The sequence below is a fragment of the Pseudorasbora parva genome, chromosome 8 (assembly GCF_024679245.1).
Source record: "Pseudorasbora parva isolate DD20220531a chromosome 8, ASM2467924v1, whole genome shotgun sequence".
Lineage (NCBI taxonomy): Eukaryota > Metazoa > Chordata > Actinopteri > Cypriniformes > Gobionidae > Pseudorasbora > Pseudorasbora parva.
This window is the reverse complement of record NC_090179.1, coordinates 18,521,643-18,541,876: the sequence shown is the minus strand read 5'-3', so window position 1 is coordinate 18,541,876 and position 20,234 is coordinate 18,521,643. Positions and strand designations below refer to the sequence as shown.

Below are 20,234 nucleotides of genomic sequence, written 5' to 3'. Positions count from 1 at the left end.
CGATAGGCCCGAACACAGTGTGCAAACGGTGGACATGCTGGAACGCTAAGAGGGAAATCCGTCTTCTCGCGTCTTCTCCACAGCTGTCTTAGTAGTATGAAAGAGGAAGATTCTGAGCAAATGCCGCCAAGACGGTACATTATATAGCGGTTGGGCTCTGACCCCTTTCGCCGTCTTGACTGGCATTGGCCAGTGAGAGTTGCAACTCCACTGGCGTTGTGCAATAAGATTTCAGCAATGTAGGAAGGAAGGGAGTCCCCAAGCGTCAGCTTCTGACGCCATGTCGAGAGACCGTTCTCGAAAGGGAACCAAGAGTATTGGTTTTGGGATTAATGTAGGTTTTTAAAACGTTAACCGGTTTAAAAAAATATTGGAATCAGGCTCCCAAAACACCAGGTCCGTGTGGATGAAACTCTTATATGATAAAACTGTTTTTAACGTATACAGCAAAGTGGAAGCAATCATATAAAAATCACAGAGTGGGGTCAGCAAATGCTGAGGCACAAAGTCTGCAACTTTTTGCAGAGTCAATAGCTACAGACCTCCAAACTTCATGTGGCCTTCAGATTAGCTCAAGAACAGTGCATAGAGAGCTTCATGAAATGGGTTTCCATGGCCGAGCAGCTGCATCCAAGCCTTACATCACCAAGTGTCAGATGCAGTGGTGTAAACCACGCCACCACTGGACTCCAAAAAAGTGGAGACATTTTCTCTGGGTTGACACATCTTTTTTTCGCTTCTCTGTCTGGCAATCTGATGGACAAGTCTGAGTTTGACGGTTGCTAGGACAACAGTATTGCTTGACCACATTATGCGAAGTGTAAAGTTTGGTGGAGGGGGGGTTATGTTATAGGTTGTTTTTCAGATGTTGGTCTTGGCCCCTTAGTTCCAAATAAAATTAATTCTTAATGCTTCAGCATACCAAGACATTTTGGACAATTTCAAGCTCCCAACTTTGTGGGAACAGTTTGGGGATGACCCTTCCTGTTCCAACATGACAGCATCCCAGTGCACAAAGCGAGGTCCATAAAGACATGGATAAGCGATCTTGTGGAGGAACTTGACTGGCCTTCACAGAGCCCTGACCTCAACCTGATAGAACACCTTTGGGATTAATTAGAGTCAGGTCTTCTCATCCAGCTTCAGTGCCGTATACCACACAAATGTGCTTCTAGAAGAATGGTCAAAAATTCCCATAAACACACTCCTAAACCTTGTGGAAAGCCTTCCCAGAAGAGTTGAAGCTGTTAGAGCTGCAAAGGGTGGGCTAACTTCATATTAAACCCTACGGATTAAGAATCGGATGTTATTAAAGTTCATGTGCTTGTAAAGGCAGGTGTCCCAAAACTGTTGGCAATATAGTATATTTTAACCATGAACAAGTGCAATGTTGAAAAAAGTCTACAATCATTCATAATCCACCTATTTTCAATTTTTAGAGCTCGTTGTGAGTGGAAAATGAAAGAGGGCTCTAGCAAAATCCACTTGATGAACAAATTCCCTTGTTCTCTTGCTTACTAATCAACACAACTTGCAAACATTTTAAACCCCCTGCATACCAGACTCCGTAATATCAACACATGAAGCCTATGTCTCATGTGTAACCCCTTACAGGCGCCTATTATGAAATTCGACCCAACTTTTGAGCAAACGCTAAGCCCCTTGTGGATCTACATGGATGCTGTTTTTAGTCGTCAATAGCCAGGGCACGTACGGAAAGCTCTGCTTCTGCTACCAGCGGATAGCAACAGCAGAAGGACATGTTATCCTCAGCCCCAATGACTTGCACTCCTGCCAGAACACAGTGGTCACAGTTAAATCCAAGGACAAGAAAGTACCTGTCATAAGCCACATGTGGTCATTAGACAGTTGATGAAGATCCATGTGTAGAAGATGTCCTTAGAAATGAGTTGTGAATTATTCTGTTGTTGGAGGTCAGCAGTAGGGCCAAGTGTTTAGAGTGACACTCCGATAGACAGGACAGATTTAAAACATTCGAACAGACATGTAGAGATGTGTATTTCTGGAAAACATCTACCATAATCTATCAGGCCCAAAATCTCTTTTCATTATTAGCTCTGGACTTTTTAAATAGATGTGTTTACATTTTAGGTTTCGTATTATGTAATGGCATTCAACATGCTACTTGATAAACAGACTAATGGTGATATGCCATGCCTGCCAACCACATTTCTCATTAACACTGAGATAGAAAATGCCATCGACTGGCAGCGGGTGTGTCCATTAAATATTGCAGAATTCAGGTTCTGGAATATCCATGAGCCCTTAAGTTAAAGTTTTAATACTGCTTGAAGAAAAGTAACATTTACATTCTGATTTCAGGTTTAAGTTCATTGCAGATTAGCTTGTGTAGCCTATATGTGCTATAAGGGGAAAATGACTAACATAATTAACCATTGTTTTACTACAAAAAAAATAAAAAAATAAATAACTATGGGATTGCCACACTAACCCTAGTTAAACCATGGTATTCAAAGTAAAACTCTGATTATAAAGATGGTAATCAATCTGCCAGAAAAACAAAAACAAAGGCGTTTTACTATTACTAACTATGTACTACATTAAAACCATGATTAATTTTCATAAGCCTAGCCTGCACAGGGCAGACAAACAACAAAAACAACAACGACAAGTAAGCAAATGCGAGCCTGTCACTATTAGTTTTGAGTCAAAAGTCTAATTATACAAATATGTTAAAAAAGCAATTAAGTGAAAAATATAGTTTATTAATGTAGCCTACCATCTGAAACGAAATAGCTCGAGCAACCGCAGGGTTTTTTGTTTTGTTTTTGAGAGTGCTTAAACGGCTGAAATGTATGAAATCATATTTAAAAAAAAAAAATAAACAAAAGAAAAGACCACATAGGCCTACTCTTAAGACCCTTCTTTTTACAGTTTGACCCTCACGTGCTGTGTCATGTGGATAAATATGACCAGAGCAGTTTTTGCTCTTTCCTAATTCCTACTTATTTATAGTCGGGGGACATCACCATTACACACATAACGACCCTTCGACATTGAATAGTCGCACATTCAGTTTTTGCATGTCTCTCTTAGCTTAATATAAAACAGCCAAGGTGATGACAGAGAAGGGAACCATGATATAAATGAAGACCAACGTGTTCTCCATCGAATTATTACATAAGGTGGATATTATGGGACTAGGGGAGGGGTTAAATCCTACTCATTGGCATTCCATTACAACAATTGCAGCTTTAAAACACATTTGGTGCTCTGTGATTAAGTATCTCAGATCTCTGACAGCACCATCATCAATCCATTATGTATGGCATTTGTTTAGAGGAAGAGACCATGTGAAGGGGCGGTGTTTAAGCCTATATAAACCTCCAAGAAACTTTGAGGCTCTCATTTTAACAAACAAACAGTCATACCCTGAAGCAGTATATTGGTCTATTTTGGTGGTGGTTATTTTTCGACGTCCGAAAAGAATGGACTTCGACTTGCCTCCTTCTCTCCCCGTGAGCGGTATCCCATGGGACAGGGTTCTCCCGCCATTATTCCCCCGGGTGAAAGGGACGATCGGACCTTATTCGTGGACCCCGACTGAACTATTAATCCCGGTTTCAGAACACACCGGAGCAGCACAGGTAACAGCACCGGTTATTAGATGCTATTGTCATAAACTACACAATATTGAATATTTTATTAAATTAAATATAAAAATAAATTCATTAAAATGTTTTATAGTAAATTCATTAAAAATTACAAAAAGTACAAAAAAAATGTTTACAAGGACAAATTGACTATATCCTACACTTAAAAGTAAAGAACTCTAAATTACCTCTTTAAATTAAGTTTATAAGAAAATTACATGGTCATTTCGTAACAGGACAAGTGATAAAAATGTTTTGTGATTTTTTTTTAATGTACTTAAAAGTATATGTCAAAAAAAAAAACACCCTTCTCTGCAATGGAGTTAAAAATGTAGTGAAATGTATTAAATTCTCTTTCTTTTCAGGTTACCTGTGATCACAACGGATTTACTGTTCAAGTTGATGTGAAACACTTCAGTCCCGAGGAGCTGCTGGTTAAAGTTGTTGGAGATTATGTTGTGGTTGAGGGAAAACATGAACAAAAAAAGGTAAGATACCAGCGGCTTCCTTTTCTTTGTAATGCTGACGTATTAACATGCATTAAGAGGATTATCAGATGTTACTCCTGCAATAAAACACTCTGTACTAGACATTTGAGACATGACTTTTAAGAGCATGAAAGATGATACACGTGTTTGTTCAAATCCTAGGATGGTTCGGGACTGGTGACACGTCAGTTTAACCGGCGATACCGGATCCCAAATGCAGTGGACATCATGGCACTGGAATCGGCCATGTCACCGGAAGGAATGCTAGTAATTTCAGCACCTCTGACACAAGAAGACAATTCCAGACTGTTAAGTCACACCGGATCATGATGTGAACACACAAACACACACACTCATGTTTGGAATTTCTGCTCTCTTAACATGTTATGCAAGGCACTTTTCAGTTTCTCCTAAAATGCAATGGTAAAAAGACCAAAAGACTTGCTTCCTTTCACTCCCCCTTGTGGTGCCGTACTACTCAAACAGTTAATTCTAAACATACTTGATTCCAAGCCAACAAGAAGACTGTATCACATTTTCTTCACGCTTGCTCTCGGTTTAGCACACAGCCTGCAATAGTCCGCACGTTAATAAGGCTCATACGCATCACGTTACACTTGCTCACTCACAAAATTGCAGTCTATTCAGTTCATTTTGAAAGGCTATGTGGGGATTGTACATATTTTTTTAAATTGAAATAATTGTTAGTTTGTTCATCTAATATTTGTGTGATGTACAGTTTGAATAATAAATACAATGCAACACTTGTGTATTTGCAAAGGTCTTTATTTAGAAATAAATTCACACATGTTTGAATTCACAACATAAAACAGCATAAATAAACATGATAATTTGTTCGACACATATTGCATCTTTGAAATATTAAACGGGTGCCTCAGAGCTGCTGGATCATCATGTCAACCTCACTGGAAAATTAAAGAAAAATTGATCAAGTCACTAAAGACGCAGGAGTTCTGAAATGCAGATTTGTGTAAATGTATGTCCAACCATGCAGTTGGGGAAAGATACTCTTAAAAGTAATGCTTTACAATATTGCACTGCTTCCTAAAAAAAAAGTAACAAATTCCCTCATTAAGTTACTTGTTATGGAAAGTAATGCATTACATTACCTTGCATAACTTTTCTTCACTTGGGCTGGGCTTGTTTTATTTATTTATGAAAAAATAAATAATAATCTATATTTTGGCAAATGTAAAAGCCCATTCACACCAAAAGTGAAATGAATAAGCCTCAGGCTGACATGCAATATGAACATGCAATATCACATCTGTACAGTAGAGGTCGTAGCTCAACTAACTTTTTAGCTGTGCTGCTATTCTGCATGTAGCATGTGGACCAATCAGACACACAAATTATTCCTTATATTTAACTAATTATCTAGCAAACTCCCTCTCCCTACAAAAGTCTGTAAACCATCCCCCAAAACTGCAACTAACATCCCAAACATAGCTGACACCAGGCCTCTGATAACAGGACACATGGAGACTGATAAGGTTTATGACCCAAAGGAATTTACTTAATTCTCATCACTTAATAAACCTTTTTAATTCTATATCGAACCATTTGAGAAATGTACAAACATGCATCCAATTTTACCAATCATGATTTTCCTTGTTTACGGTTCGGCCTATACATTAATTCCTGTTTCAGAATTGCATACTATAACTAAAATCACATTTTTATCCATGAACTCTAATTTTCATTCCTTATTTGTTAATTTACATTACATTTGGCTTACTCTGTGACACATTAGTATTAGAAGAATCTTCTCTCAAACACACAATCTAATTAAAAGTGTAATTTAATATATTTAATTATGGCAGTTTGTGTAATATTCTGAGATTGCATTCCACTGTTTTTATTGATTTTGAGGAACACTGGATGTGTTTTTGTTCAAGTGAGATGAGTAAATGCATGTTTAAAATGATTTCTCTAAACATGCAGACAGGACTGCTGTCAGTCAAATCAATGAAAAACAAACTTGCATTACTTATTTAAAACGCTAACTCAGATATCCTATTGTAAATTTAAAAGCAATTCATTACTTTACTAGTACTTGAAAAAAGTCATCTGATTATGTAACTCACATTACTTGTGATGTGTTACCCCAAAAATGTGATACAGCATAGATATTCTCACCAAAGTTTTTCCTTCACCCATTTCCTTTGCTGTCTGAGGACTTGCAACAAAGGATCGTCTTCAAACTCCTGCCCATCTGAGTCTGTTAGGTAAGATATGTGATATCAGTATAAGGGAAGAATGAAAAAACGTGTTTCTTTAATTATATTCACTACCATTCAAAAGGTTTTGTTCAGGTAAGTTTTTTTTAAAACAAAATTCGATTTATTAAAAAAATATAGTAAACAATGATACATTAAAAGTAGTGTATATAAAATATATTTATAAATATTTCAAACACAAAATAAAGCATTCGACAACTTGGAATTAAGTTTGTTTTAAAAATACAATATTTTGTAATTTTTCGTGCAATATGCACTACCATTCGGATAAGTTCAAGCTACATTGAATTCTGTTGTTCACACTAGTGCTATTTATAACAGTTCAGGCTAAAACTCTCAACCTTTATGTGACCTGTTAAATGCATGTTGACATTCAGTTTTACAGCTAGTGCATGAGGTTGTCCTACCTTCTGCTTCCTGCATGAGTTGATCTATGACTTCCAAGGGTTGCTGCGCACCAGAACAAGAGGCAGCAGGGGATTGTGGGGGTGGAGGTGGGGTATATGTTGGGGAATCTGAAGAACTCTGAGTTTTGCTCTGGGTCGGGGAATCTGTCTCGGCAAAAAACACCTCAGAGACAACCTGTCAATGTCAAGAAAAGCATTTTACGATTTGCTAGTCTGTTTCACAAGAACAAACAGGTAGTTGGTGATTATCGCAAAATAAATGGCTTAATGACCAGCTGGCTATTTTATAGGCCGGGTTGAAAATATTGATTTCTCGAATTTAATCGATTCTCATTTTGATGAACTGATATTGACTCTTAAATCTCAAGAATCAATCTTTGAGTCTTCTGCTGTTTTCAGTTGATGCGTGACCAAAACTTCAATAAACATTATTTGTAGCGCGCCTCCCATCCAATAGTCGCAATAAACTTTGTGCTTTGTTACTCAGCTTTCAAAATCTGTCAATTAAAACAATAAATATGCTTTATTGTGCCGTGACAGATCCCTGTAGCGCCTCACTTCAAGCAGCATGTGAACTGTTTTACTACTGTTTAATGATTTACTTCTTTACAGCAAAAAATAAACATGAACGAACATCAGAAGATATGTTGATAATAACATATTGAAATGTATCAAGTCTCATGTAATCTCTGAATCAGTGTTTCAACCTCCGCAGAAAGACGTCATTTAAAGGGATGGTTGCATGCGATTTCACTTTTTTAACTTTAGTTAGTGTGTAATGTTGCTGCTTGAGCATAAACAGTATCTGCAAAGTTACAACGCTGAAAGTTCAATCCAAACGGAGATATTGTCTTTTAAAGTTATGGCAGTTTATTGCCAATAAAACAGCCGGTTTGGACTACAACGAGCTTCTTCCTGGGATTGGTGACATCATAAACCCTTGCTAGTCACCGTAGATGTGACTTCTGCCCATAATGGTAAGGGGCGTGGCGTTTTCCGGACAACCTGTGCTTGGCACTTTAGCCAATACAAATACATAAAACTACATTTGGCCTTCTAACCAATCTAAGACCATTGCGTTTTTCAGAGGGATGGGCTTCATAGAAGCAGGAAGCAAACAAGCTGTTCAAAGGACAGTGGAGACAGTGGTGTGGAATAAAGGTAAAATATGAGAAAAATGTAAGAAATATAAGAAAAAATACGTATCAAGACATTTCATACTGCGCACCATAAACACAACCAAGCCTAGAAAAAACCCACTGAACCACCCATTTAAACAGCCTGTACACAAACCTGTCCTAGAGCATTATGTATAGGTGAGGGTGGGGGTGCTTGATTTCCAGATCGCCGTCCTCGTGTTGAACTTTGACCCTCTTCCTGCCACCTGCTTTGTACACTCGACTCCTCCGGTTTACAATTTACCCTTTCATGACCCTTAGAATTTCTAACCCTCATTGGAATGCTGCCTCGCTCACCAACTTGTCTAGATATGCAAAAAAGAAAAGAAAAAAGCAAATGTTTAATATTAAACGTAATATTCCTTGTCATGTTATGCCTGGGTTGGACACAGTATGTTTAAGACAATTATGTAAAACATCTAAAGTACCGTTCAGATTTTTTGTCTCGGCTAGAAGGTGCAATTTTCTTCTCACGTCTCTCGCTTTCAGTCTGTCTTTTGACTGCTGTGACTTCCTTCTCCTGAAGGGTAGGCCACCGATCCTCTGTGCTATCAGAAGTCTGTGGAGAAGGAGAAGAGGACCTCTGCCTTCTGACACACTTTTCTGTGGTTTTTGGGATGCTGAATTGTGTTCTGATTTGCTTCTGAGGCTGTGATTGGGCGGATGAGGTTTCAAGATTCTTTTTGACAGTCTTCCTGGAGCGCTGAGGAAGGGGTTTAGGTTGGATATCGAGGTCTGGTTGCTCCCGGGTGACGTCAGGCTGGAGTCTGGAGACGCTGGGGCTTGAAACGGGGAGAGCAGATTCAGTGACAGGAGGTTCGAGGCTAGCGAAGGTGACCGGAGTGAATGAGAGATTTGATCTCTGATGAGGCGTGCTGTTTAAAGTGCTATGTTGTACCTTTTGAAAGCAAACATAGGAAAAAATGATTGATTAAAGTTTATGGATCTGCGTATCTGCATAAAGTAAATGTGAAAATCTGCATCTAAGTTAAATGAAAATATAATCATACATTAATGACAGCAAAATAAGTAAATCAACCTTAAAATAATTCCCATGTTCAATTGTTGACATCAAGGCAGTGAATCAAATTAAATGTTTTTATGGAAAAAAATTATCTGTCTGTGTATATATATATATATATATATATATATATATATATATATATATATATATATATATACTTTTTTTTTTTTAAATGACATAAATCAGCATGGACACATTAAATTGATCAAAAGTGACAGAAATAAAAACATTTACAGCATTACAGTATTAATGTTTATATCCATCAAAGAATCCTGAAAATTATTTTCTGTGAATTTCCATAAAAATTACGCAGTACAACTTGAGCATTAAATCATCATATTAGAGTGGTTTCTGCAGGATCATGTGACACTGAAGACTGGAGATCACAGGAATACATTACATTTTAAAATGTATTAAAATAGAAAGCAGTTATTTTAAAGTGTATTAATATTTTACAATATTACTTTGTTTATTTTTGTTCAAATAAATGCAGTCTTGGTGAGCATAAACTTCTTTCAAAAATATAAAACAAATATTTGGGCCTTTTTAATGGTTATTATGTTATATTATATTTTTATTATATGAAACTGCAATATAAAAGATCTGCAAAAACCAAAAATGTCCTTAAACATTTGACTTTTGGTTACATATTAGTCAAAAAGAAGTAACCCTGATGTGCTTTAATGCATTGATTCACCTTGTTTGTTACTGCAGTGTGTGATAGAGGTATATGGAGGATGGAATTGTGGGAAGGGGCCTCCTGACCCCATCGTCTCGCCTGTTCCATTTTCCTTCTTAGACGCCACTGAAACAGGATGTCATCTTCACGACGGACACCTGAGCCCTCAGAACCAACTGTTGGTGGAAAAGACACCAATGCCTCACACAAGCTGGGCTCTAAAACCACTAAAAGACAGAAACCAAAAAACAAAAATATATAATGCACTTTTATTACACTAATATAAATACCAAGCAGGCCAAAGTGGCAATTATACCCTTTTCGGTGTTTTTAGTTAACTGAGCACTATTACAAAACCCCTTCTTTCTACAGTATTTGTGGTAAGAGCTGTCGGAGCATTATAATCTGATAAGTAAGCATTTTTGAAATCAGCAACACAAAGATCAGCAACAAAAAGGATACATAACAAGCGGTTGCATCACACTATATGTGTTGATGTTCTGGTTTTACACCTGTTACTTACTGTTGGTTGAGCCCCTTAAGGTGGACGCGACTGGTCTTCGGACCGGCTCATCAGTGCTTACAGGGGAGGAGAAATCGGAGCAGCCCAGACCCTCAGAGCTGATAGGCACAGTGCCACTGCTGAGAGAGTGCTCGCTGAAACACATGGATTGAATGTCATCTAAACTAGTCAAAGATAATGACTCTGAAGGGAAATCGCAAGGTGAAATATGCAGTCTTAATGCAACAACCAAATTATGCTTTTAGCATTCATTTTTAGTTAAGACTTTGAGAGTTTTTTCAAGAGTTGATTTATCTGTCTGCTGGTGGATGCGCATAGCCTGGTCCAACCAGATTCTCGTCTCGTTCATTTTTACAGAAAGTCTGGCCACTCTCCATTGACAAGCGTTAACTTCCCTACTCTGTTGAAGTTTAAAACTATTAGATCTGCCCAGAGCCACTCTGGATCTGCCATAACCAATCACTAGCGTTTGGTCGTGACATATGTAATCTCAAACCATAGACATAGACCACCTTTTTTAAAGGAAACTTGCAAGTACAATACATAACCAACCAAATGATAAACAAGCTAAACATGGTGCTTACATTGATGTGACCAATCAGAGAGGTTCCGAATCTCAAATCACTTTTTTGATTGGGTAAGTTTAATGTTTTTCCATGGGTGCTTGGCCATTCACAAGACTGGCACATATGACACATATCATCTCTTTGATGAACAGAAAGCTCAAAAGAATAGTTTCAATTTGGAATAGAAATCTTTTTTAACATTATAAGAATCAGTCACCTTTTTGCTACATAGCAGCTTTATAGATTAATTGAACTAATTTCATATTTGATGATCTTTACAGTTATTAAACAGAACTAAACTGACCTCAGCTAGTATTTTTACACTAGTATTTTTTTTAGAGCTGCCTTATAGCAGAACTGAATCATTATTTTCCTGTTTGCCACTGCAAAGCTGCTTTGAAACAATCTCTTTGTATAAAGTGATTTCTAAATAGAGGTGACTTGACTTTTGACCAACTGAATGCATGCTTGCTGAATAAAAGTAATACAGATCATTTGATTGTGAAACTCCTGTATTGAATTTCAGTCCTGACAGGAAACTGAACATGTTGGTGGTTATTTATCACTTGTGAAATGACATTTCCCCCCTTGAGCGAGTGTGTGTTTCTGTTTAAAGTATGTGCGGTGAGGGTCTCACCTTCTCTGCAGTAAACGGTTGGCCCGCTCTTGTAGCTGCAGTATCTCTGGTTCTTCTTGATCACAGTGAGATGATTCAGATAATGACTGGTAGAACATGTGTGGTGGAGATTACAGGAAGAGATTCAATTTAAAAATATATTATAATATATTTATAATATTATGTCATAATATTTTACATTTTGATATAATAAAAGTTGATTATACACACACACACACAACCATTCCCTATTTTAAAATGCAAATCAGATAATTAGGAAATTTGTGAGGTTATCCATGACATTTTCAACAACTCTAATACTGTCACCAAAAAAATAATGACTTGTATACAGTGTAAAGCACTGTGACCAGGTACTGACATTTAAGGACAGGACTGGGATAGTTTCCATCAGGCATGCAAATTATACTGAGAACAAGACCACGAGTGATGGCCTGCGACTCAAAACAGGGAATGTGTGCCAAGGGTTGCACAACAACTCTCTGTTGTGGGAAATTTATAAATACTTAACATTTGATGCTCAACAGACACAGCTTTATATCAGGTGGCTTGATTATGTGTGTGACTGAGTTCTTCTTCCTTTAATGCTGAGGCATTCGTAAGGTATTCGTGTACGTAAATGCAACAGGGAAGTTAAACAAAGTATTAAAACAAAGCATTACTTCAAGAGACATTAAAAAATCTTGCAGATCCCAAACATTTGAACTGTCCTCTGTCTCTGTGTGTGTTTATATAGAAAATATTAAACAAACAAAAAAATTAGGCTGACCATATTTTGATTACCGAAAACCAGGACACTCGGCCCGGCAACAAGATACTCAAATGATACTTGAGTCCTGGTCAATTTAGTGGCCCAATGGAAAATAATAAAAGCCAGGACATTTTCATAACTTTATAAAAAACAGCCAGGACGACCAGGACAGGTCACCCTAGGTTAATGTTTTTGAAAGCAGTCTTATTTGCTCGCCAAAGTTGCATTTATTTAATCAAAAATATAAAAATAGCAATATTGTGAAATATTATTGAAAATGAAACTGATCTCTATTTTCATATATTTTAAAATGTAATTTATTCTTGTGATCAAAGCTTAATTTTCAGCATCAATACTTCAGTCTTCTAGCCTGACAGGCCAGACCCACATCAAGATGTTTGGTCTGGAAAATCACCATTGACGGGGCTTAATCTGAGGGGCGGGATAAACGGTTGTCTTTCAAACTCCCTCTACACGCGATAGGATAGCGCTACACCAACCAGAGCAACGAAGGTGAAACGGAGCTCATTGATAGATTAAACATTCGGCGTATCTGGTCAGCAAAATTCCAAACACATCTTCCCTTTTTAAGAATGACTTCAGTGCCGTTCTTTCTTCTTTTCTCAGAGAAAAGCTTAACTCAAAGTCTTCCAGATTCGCGGTCAAAGCTGATTCGAAAGACCGCCGCCGTTCGCCAGTTTCTGTGTTTACTAGAAGCACGCAAACGCAACTCAGCCGTCGTCATTATGGCCCCGTCCACCGACTACATACATGATGTGATGGCCCGGCAAGAGTTTGGCGTTTACAGCTCAGAAGGGTATTGAGAGTTGCTAGACGACACTCGTGGGCAGATTAGATTTGCTGCCGCTAGGGTGCGTCTAGATTTTCAGTATCGCATGATCCTTCTGAAATCATTATAATATGCTGATTTGATGGTTTATTATTAATGTTAAAATGTTTTTGCTGCTTAACATTTTTGTGGAAACAATGATACGATTCAAACATTTGTGGTAAGCTTAAAAAAAAAGTGAGATAAATGTATACTTGTATTCATCAAGGATGCATTAAATTGATCAAAGGTGACAGTGAAGACATTTATATAAGGTTACATATTTACAATGTATAAGGTTAATATTCCTATTTAACAAATAACGTTTATTGAACTTTATATTTAAACCATTTTAATCAACCATTATTTTTAACATTGATAATAATAAGAAATGTTTCCTGAGCATCAAATCATCAATTGATTTCTGCAGGATCATGTGACACTGAAGACTGGAGTAATTACTTTTTAATGTCACTTAAAGTCTGTTTTGCTAACCAAGAATGTATTTATTTAATCAAAAATACAGTAAAATAGTAATATTGTGAAATATTACAATTAAAATATTTAAAAGAACACAAACAGAATTCATTTGAAATAGAAATCTTTCGGAACATTATAAATGTATGTACTGCAACTTTTGATTAATTTAAATGCACCCTTTCTGAATTTTTTTATTGATTTCTTTAAAATAAAATGTCACTGACCCCAAGCTTTATACTCTTGCTCTAAATAAAGAATCCCCATGGAGGGAGATTTTCCAGTTGCCACCACTAGATGGCAACAATCATCCACCACACTGCATAACCTCTGGCAAGATGAGAAAATATACCTAGTGTTTTCATTTATTTCATAAACAAAATTCATCTGCAACATATATAAGACCTACATGCATCAATGTAAACTTTATATATAACTATGAACTGTAAAATGTTTGGCATTCTCTTTAACATAGACTTCAGCTCTTTTAGGCAAATCAGTTGTTCAAACTGATGCAAAACCTACCAGCATACTGAGGTCAAGCATGTGTCTAGTTGGAGACAGTGTGGTTTCATCATGCAGTGGCTTTGAGATTGGGCTCTGGGAGCTGGCAGGGCCATCGTTCATAAGGTCATGTAGATCTGAACACAGGATATACACACACGAGAGAGACTAAGTACAAAAGGTAAGTGACAAACTAAAAATAACACATGGATTATTCGGAGAAGAACAGGCCTGTATTAATTAACAGAGTCGCAGACCCCTGATATGCGTCTCTGATGTTTGTGTTGGTGTTGAAGTTGATGGAGGAGATGTGGACATCCACCAAAACGGCTGATCATCCATTCCCTCAGCTGCCTGAAGCTGTCTTTCCTCTCGACTCTGTGGCTTTCCGAAACGGAAGCGCTCAATGTATCTTGAAAGATTTAATTGCAAGAAGGATGTCACATAACGAACAGTGTGTAAAATTACCATATGTCTGACAACAAAGTCCAGTTCCTGATGTAAAAAATAAATTAAAAAATCTATAGAGAAATTGGTTTTAATAATAATAATGTTTAAACCAATATCCAATATTCCAATATAAACCAATGACCAATATTTTATACAGTGAAATCAGTTATAATATTAAATAATATTTCAATTCTGTTTTCTATTTTTATATGTTAAAATGTAATTTATTACTGTGATGTCAAAGCTAAATTTTCAGCATCATTACTCCAGTCTTCAGTGTGATCTTTCAGAAATCATACGAATATGCTGATTTGATGCTTCAAAAATATTTATTATCATTATCAATGTTGAAAACAAAAAAAGATTTCTTAATGACCTCTTGAACGAGTGTGTATATTTGAAAATCTGGCAATACATGTACAGCATTTTATATCCAATCACTTATAGTCACTGTTGCTTCATGGGATGCGTAGTTCAGATCAGCCTCATAAAAGAATAAATACAGTTTTGTTTTCTGATTTTCAAATATTACTTTTGCTTTAAATCAAAGGGTTATAATCAGAAGTAATATTGCCAATAGAGATTTCTCTTACTTTGAAAGAACTGAGGGTTCCTTTGCCCCAGTTGTCACTGGTGAAACCATGTTCCTCATGGCTTGCTTCTGAGCTTCAGAGCAAGGAGAAACATTAGTGTTGTCTGTGGAGCAACTCGGGTCAGTAGAAGGCCAAGACTCTGAGAAGCTCAGCTGGCGTCCCGTAGATGAAGGAGGGCAGAGCAGGACACTACGTGATCTTTCATGGAAAACCTGGTCTTCTGTTCTCAAAGGTGACGTCTGAGTAGCAGGATCTGGATGATTGGGTGGCTCAGCAAACCGGACAGGACTCAAGGCCTGCAATGTGAGATGCAAAAAAGACAACATCACCATTTTGTAAGTTAAACCCATGTTTCTCTAATCTTGGCATTTTCAGTTAACAGTTATCACTGCATTGTGATACCAATTACTTGTTAAAGTCACCATGAAACAAATAAATAAAAAAATGGACAGTTCTTGTTTTTTTTTTATGGAACATTTGTAGTATTTATTAGGGGTGTGCCATATCATACCAGTACACATTTTTACATGATGTATCAATGATTTAGCGGCGTGATGACATATGGCACATGTCAGCCTCCAATGATGATTTAGTACATAAAGGTCCCATGGCATTATCTTTTTATTTTATGAGGTTTTTCCAATAAATAAAAAAAAATCGAATTTTTCCTAAATATTGTCATCAAGTGGCTAGAAATTTTGATTGGTGTAAACCGAGTTCTGGCTGTCCTTCTCTGTCTTTGAGAAAATGAGAGCTCAGACGAGCCAATCTTGAATTTTCCTTTTATGACGTCATACCAGGAACAGTTACCTCCCTTTCCTCCGCCCAGAAAATTTGGCATGCCCATGTCAGCGCTATATTTGTTTGTCCTCGAGAGAGCATTGCAGTTGCTCAGTGTCTGGATGCACAAATGAAAACAAAAGCGTTTTTTTCAGTTCCTTCATCTGAGCCTCAGAAGAACCAGTGGGTTAATTTTATTTTCTCTGGGAATTTCCTGATCTGTGATCAGTGATTTCTGATGTGTGTGTAGCTAATCATTCAAGTTCACACAGACTTTCTAAAACGTTTAATGCTGTTTATGCATCAGTGAATCAAGCCGGTGACTAAAACGATCAACTTCACATAATTTCTGTTAGTAGCATGAAACCAATCTGTTATTTAAATGATTAAACTACAAAGAGTGATCAAAGAACACTCTCTTTATAATGTCTGAAGCTGTCAATCACACATTGCGAGTGTATCTGCACACTTGTCCAAACTGTTATAAGGAATGATGCTGTTATGCTCAACAGAAGCTCTTACTGTATGCATATTGATGTCGTGTTTGCTGTTAGCTCGTGGTCAAAACATTTTGTGAGAGAAATAGCGTTGCAATGACAAGATCACTGCAGTCAAGAAAGAAATTAAATAATCAAATATAAAATTGCTTACTAGTCTTCATTCTATAATTTAACAATAATCTGATTCTTAATCAATATATTTTAGTTATTTAGCCAAGCATGTGCTGGCTTTCTATTTTTCATTGGTGTTTGATTAACATTAAATCACACAGAATATTAGTTCTGGCTTAAGACCTGCACTGATCTAATTACCTCAGCTGTACACGCTCACTAAAGACATATCCGACTGTGTTTATCTGAATACTCGCCAGGCCGTGCAATTTTACATATGTTTGACCATTCAAACCCAAACAATAATCTGCTAAAGAACTGAATCGCGACCGCATGTTGTCTGAACATGCCGCTTTTTCCTCTCATGCGCGCATATTTCTATTGCTTTCTTTATCATGCGCTGCGCGTATATATTTAACTCTTCTACTTCCGATGTTTAGTGAACGGTGGAAGTAGAGTTCAGCACACGTGTCCTGACACCTGTGGTCACACGTCCATGCAAATTAAGAATACAACTCATATTAGCGCGGTACTCCTTTAAGTACCGGTACTAATAAAAGTACCGGTATATATTTAACTCTTCTACTTCCGATGTTTAGTGAACAGTGGAAGTAGAGTTCAGCACACGTGTCCTGACACCTGTGGTCACACGTCCACGCAAATTAAGAATACAACTCATATTAGCGCGGTACTCCTTTAAGTACCGGTACTAATAAAATTCCATATCGTACCGTTTGTAGTAGCGAGATATCGTAATACTTTTCTAGTACCGGTATATCGTGCAACACTAGATACAAACAAAATAAACTCACAGTCACAGCGCTCTCAACAACTCAGTAGAATATAACTTTCTCAGCTATCTATATCATCTCTCTGGTCCATGAGTCCAGTGCTCAGTCTGCCTCTCTCTGGCTGGCAGTGCTTGCATGGAGACATTTTTAAACCACTCCCCCCTCCGCCACATATACATAAACTAATACTCATTTCAAATGCAAAGATGTCAGCCAATCACAACAGTGGGAGTTTTCACTGAAGTCTCACAGCAGACATGCCCCTTGAAACAGAGCATTCAAGCCAGAGGGCTAATATCAGGAAAGAAAAATGCCTTTTATTTCTAAATTATGACATTTTATGATGTAAAAATCATATTAACAATACAAGTACACCTCAGGAAACATCATAAAATAATTAAAAAAATCCACACCATGGGAACTTTAAAAAGGGAGCGCTCAGACCTCTTGACAACTGAAAAAACAATAATAAGTGGTTATTGATGTTTGCAGTGCAATATTTGACCGGAAGGGTAAAACTGACTTTTATTTTTGTCAGTTATGGCTTGTTAGATCCAGGATTATGTCCGCTCTGACTCAAAAATACATATATAATGTAGTGTGTAAGATTACATTTATTTAAATGGATGAATCCTAGCATTTACAGTATTTGAATTAATTAGAGAGAGAGAGATTTATGACTGTCTGTTCATCCAACATCTCTCTTAAAACAATGAAGATGTGTTTATTACTTAAACATAACTATTTAACCCCATAATTTCTGAGAAATATAAATGTAGGGATCCAGTAGCTCAGCCATTTTATTACTAAAAGTCTTCTTCCAACCAATCAGAATCTAATATTCAGGCGGAGCATGGCATAAGTTAGATTTCCAGTAAAAACACTACTGACTTGTACCACGGAAAAAAAAAATATTTATTTTTTACTTTGCTTCCATTTGACTCATGCTGTGTGACTGTGATGATGCTGCTGCTGCCGACTTATGACAATACATTTAAACTTCATCAGTGACAGTAGCTAACTGGAAAATGCCCTTCATTTTGTTTGCACTAATAAATGCTGCAGTCTACCAGCTGTAATGACCAATGAAACTTTGTCCTATATATTTTTTTCTATTTTTATATAGCAATTCCGATTCCGTCACAAAATCAATGGTTTTAATGGGGTTTTGGTTAAATGGCTGAAATAAGGACTGTGGTGAACACAAGCTCACATTTCAACACTTTCACCTTTTATTCTATGACATAAAATACATCAATATTACCCCACTCATGATTTTTTTAAGCTGTTACGTGTCTTGAAAAAGGTACCAACAAGTGGCTAAATGGGACTACAGTCCGCTTTTACAGCCTTTATTATACTTATAATTGAGCTTGTATAAACTAAACTATTCTAGCTCAAACGTTCTGAGAAAATATTTTAACTGAAAGAGTTGTCGGAAGTTTAGTGATGGTGACGTTCAAATCATGGGACTGTATATCTTTTATTGATCACAGAGTTTTTTTTGTGTGCAAAAAACCTATTGGAAAATCCTACCTGTTTTTTCTCTAGGGAACCAGTGTGAGTCTAACTGACAAACTGACATCATACCTGCACCACTCTAATCCCAATGAAAAAAAAAACAAAAGTCTTGTCCTACATTTTTACGTTTGAGAAGCCGCCACACTGCTATACGTTACAATAGGGAAGAAAAGACTGTTGCAACTTCCGTTTCGTGTTGACTTAAATTACATCTTGAATAAAAATCTAGTTTAGTGTATAGTGCATACTTAGACTGGGTAAACCCAGCCTGATCTGCGGGGATTTGATTTTGCCCTGCAACTCAGTCTGAAAACCTGTACATTCATTTCTACTGCTTCTGTTACAGTTTTGCGGGAGCCAATCACGGACTGGCTTATCCACCTGGCACGCTATTTCCAGGTTTAACATGATGAAGGATAGAGAAGGAATCCAGTAGCTCAGCCATTTTATTACTAAAAGTCTTCTTCCAACCAATCAGAATCGAATATTCAGGCGGAGCATGGCATAAGTTAGATTTCCAGTAAAAACACTACTGACTTGTACCGATGCCCGTTGACAATGCCTCTTGTACAGTAAATACAGAGCAGACTCCCCAGACCAATGTTAAATCTTAAATTGAGCTTGGTCTGGTGATAGCCAGACAACTGCATACTGCCTACTACTGGAAAAAATAGTACATGAACCACAATTCACAATGTAATGGTAAACGTTTCAAGCAATAATACTCATTTTCCATGCTGTCATTTTTGTCCCTTAAAATGTATTTTGTTTATATTATACAGATAGTAGTAGTATGCAATTCCAAACAGGTCTGCCAATTGCACTCTACAATCATTGAAACAATATCCAATGCAAATCAGGAAAGCGTCAAAAAAATACATACATAAACATACAAACAAAGTGTAATGCAAAGTCACTTCTCTCACCAGCCTTCTTTGTTGCTTTGGGATTTTTCTGGATCTAGAGGGGCTGTAGTGGCTCCTGGACAAAGGAGGATTTGGAGGAAATGGATTCTGTCTTGTGAAAACAGCTCCACTGCTAACACAAGTGAGAAAGTGTTTTACATCAACATGCTATAACCCAGTTTATAATCTAATAACGTTACTCTGATAGATTTGACATCCAACCCACCTTGATCTCATAGTTTTCATGCAAACCTGCTCTGCCCAGTAAAAACAGGACGCAAACTGAGTTTCATCATACTGTAGGATGCATGAATATCTACATAAAGACACAATTTAGTGAAACTACATTTGATCCGAAAGACAATGGTTCTGTTGCACGAGCGTGGACTCTATCCTAACCGTCGCGTGAGAACGTTACTAGGGGATTAAACGGCCATTTAGCTCAGTATTTATTAAGAAATACGCAATATAAAATCTTAAAAACAATACATATCATAAACAAATACAATCCCATTGCATATGTGTTTGGTATTTCTCAAGTATCTCACTTACTTTTTGAATTTTGTGACCGTGTTGTGTCCTGGGATATGCAGTCCGAAAATTGTTGTTTACATTGTTGTCGTAGGC

At 37.1% G+C, this 20,234-nt stretch overlaps 2 protein-coding genes across 6 annotated transcripts in view; one reads left to right on the top strand and one right to left on the bottom strand.

The window, feature by feature from the left end:
• hspb6 (heat shock protein, alpha-crystallin-related, b6) overlaps positions 1-4,887 on the top strand; it is a 177,471-nt gene extending 172,584 nt beyond the window's left edge. Inside the window, exons 2-4 of the mRNA XM_067450270.1 lie at positions 3,436-3,629; positions 4,001-4,123; positions 4,286-4,887. Of these exons, the coding sequence (XP_067306371.1) occupies positions 3,471-3,629; positions 4,001-4,123; positions 4,286-4,453 (450 nt within the window). The 5' untranslated portion in view covers positions 3,436-3,470 and the 3' untranslated portion in view covers positions 4,454-4,887. The remainder of the gene's footprint in view (positions 1-3,435; positions 3,630-4,000; positions 4,124-4,285) is intronic.
• A 17-nt stretch (positions 4,888-4,904) lies between these two features.
• proser3 (proline and serine rich 3) lies at positions 4,905-20,231 on the bottom strand. 5 transcript variants are annotated; one of them, XM_067450264.1, is made up of 14 exons: positions 20,160-20,231; positions 19,834-19,923; positions 19,629-19,740; positions 15,000-15,295; positions 14,214-14,368; positions 13,978-14,093; positions 11,399-11,484; positions 10,196-10,329; positions 9,691-9,899; positions 8,398-8,867; positions 8,085-8,274; positions 6,792-6,966; positions 6,284-6,365; positions 4,905-5,049 (listed from the first exon to the last, which is right to left on the bottom strand). In XM_067450264.1, the coding sequence occupies exons 2-14, from the start codon at positions 19,851-19,853 to the stop codon at positions 5,019-5,021; spliced, it is 2,076 nt and encodes a 691-aa protein (XP_067306365.1). In that variant the 5' UTR covers positions 19,854-19,923; positions 20,160-20,231; the 3' UTR covers positions 4,905-5,018. The 5 variants fall into 5 exon arrangements, with proteins under 5 accessions (XP_067306365.1, XP_067306367.1, XP_067306369.1 ...); XM_067450266.1 differs by having other exon boundaries at positions 9,691-9,848; XM_067450268.1 differs by having other exon boundaries at positions 19,629-19,683.
• Positions 20,232-20,234: the final 3 nt, after the last annotated feature.

Bases quoted from the DNA above. Each gene is read 5' to 3' on its own strand.
- proser3 (XM_067450264.1), bottom strand. From the start codon at position 19,853: ATGAAAACTATGAGATCAAG. The intron at 19,741-19,833 runs GTGGGTTGGATG...CACTTGTGTTAG, and splicing joins ATGAAAACTATGAGATCAAG to CAGTGGAGCTGTTTTCACAA. The intron at 11,485-13,977 runs GTAGGTTTTGCA...ATGTTCTACCAG, and splicing joins TGCTTGACCTCAGTATGCTG to TCATTATCTGAATCATCTCA.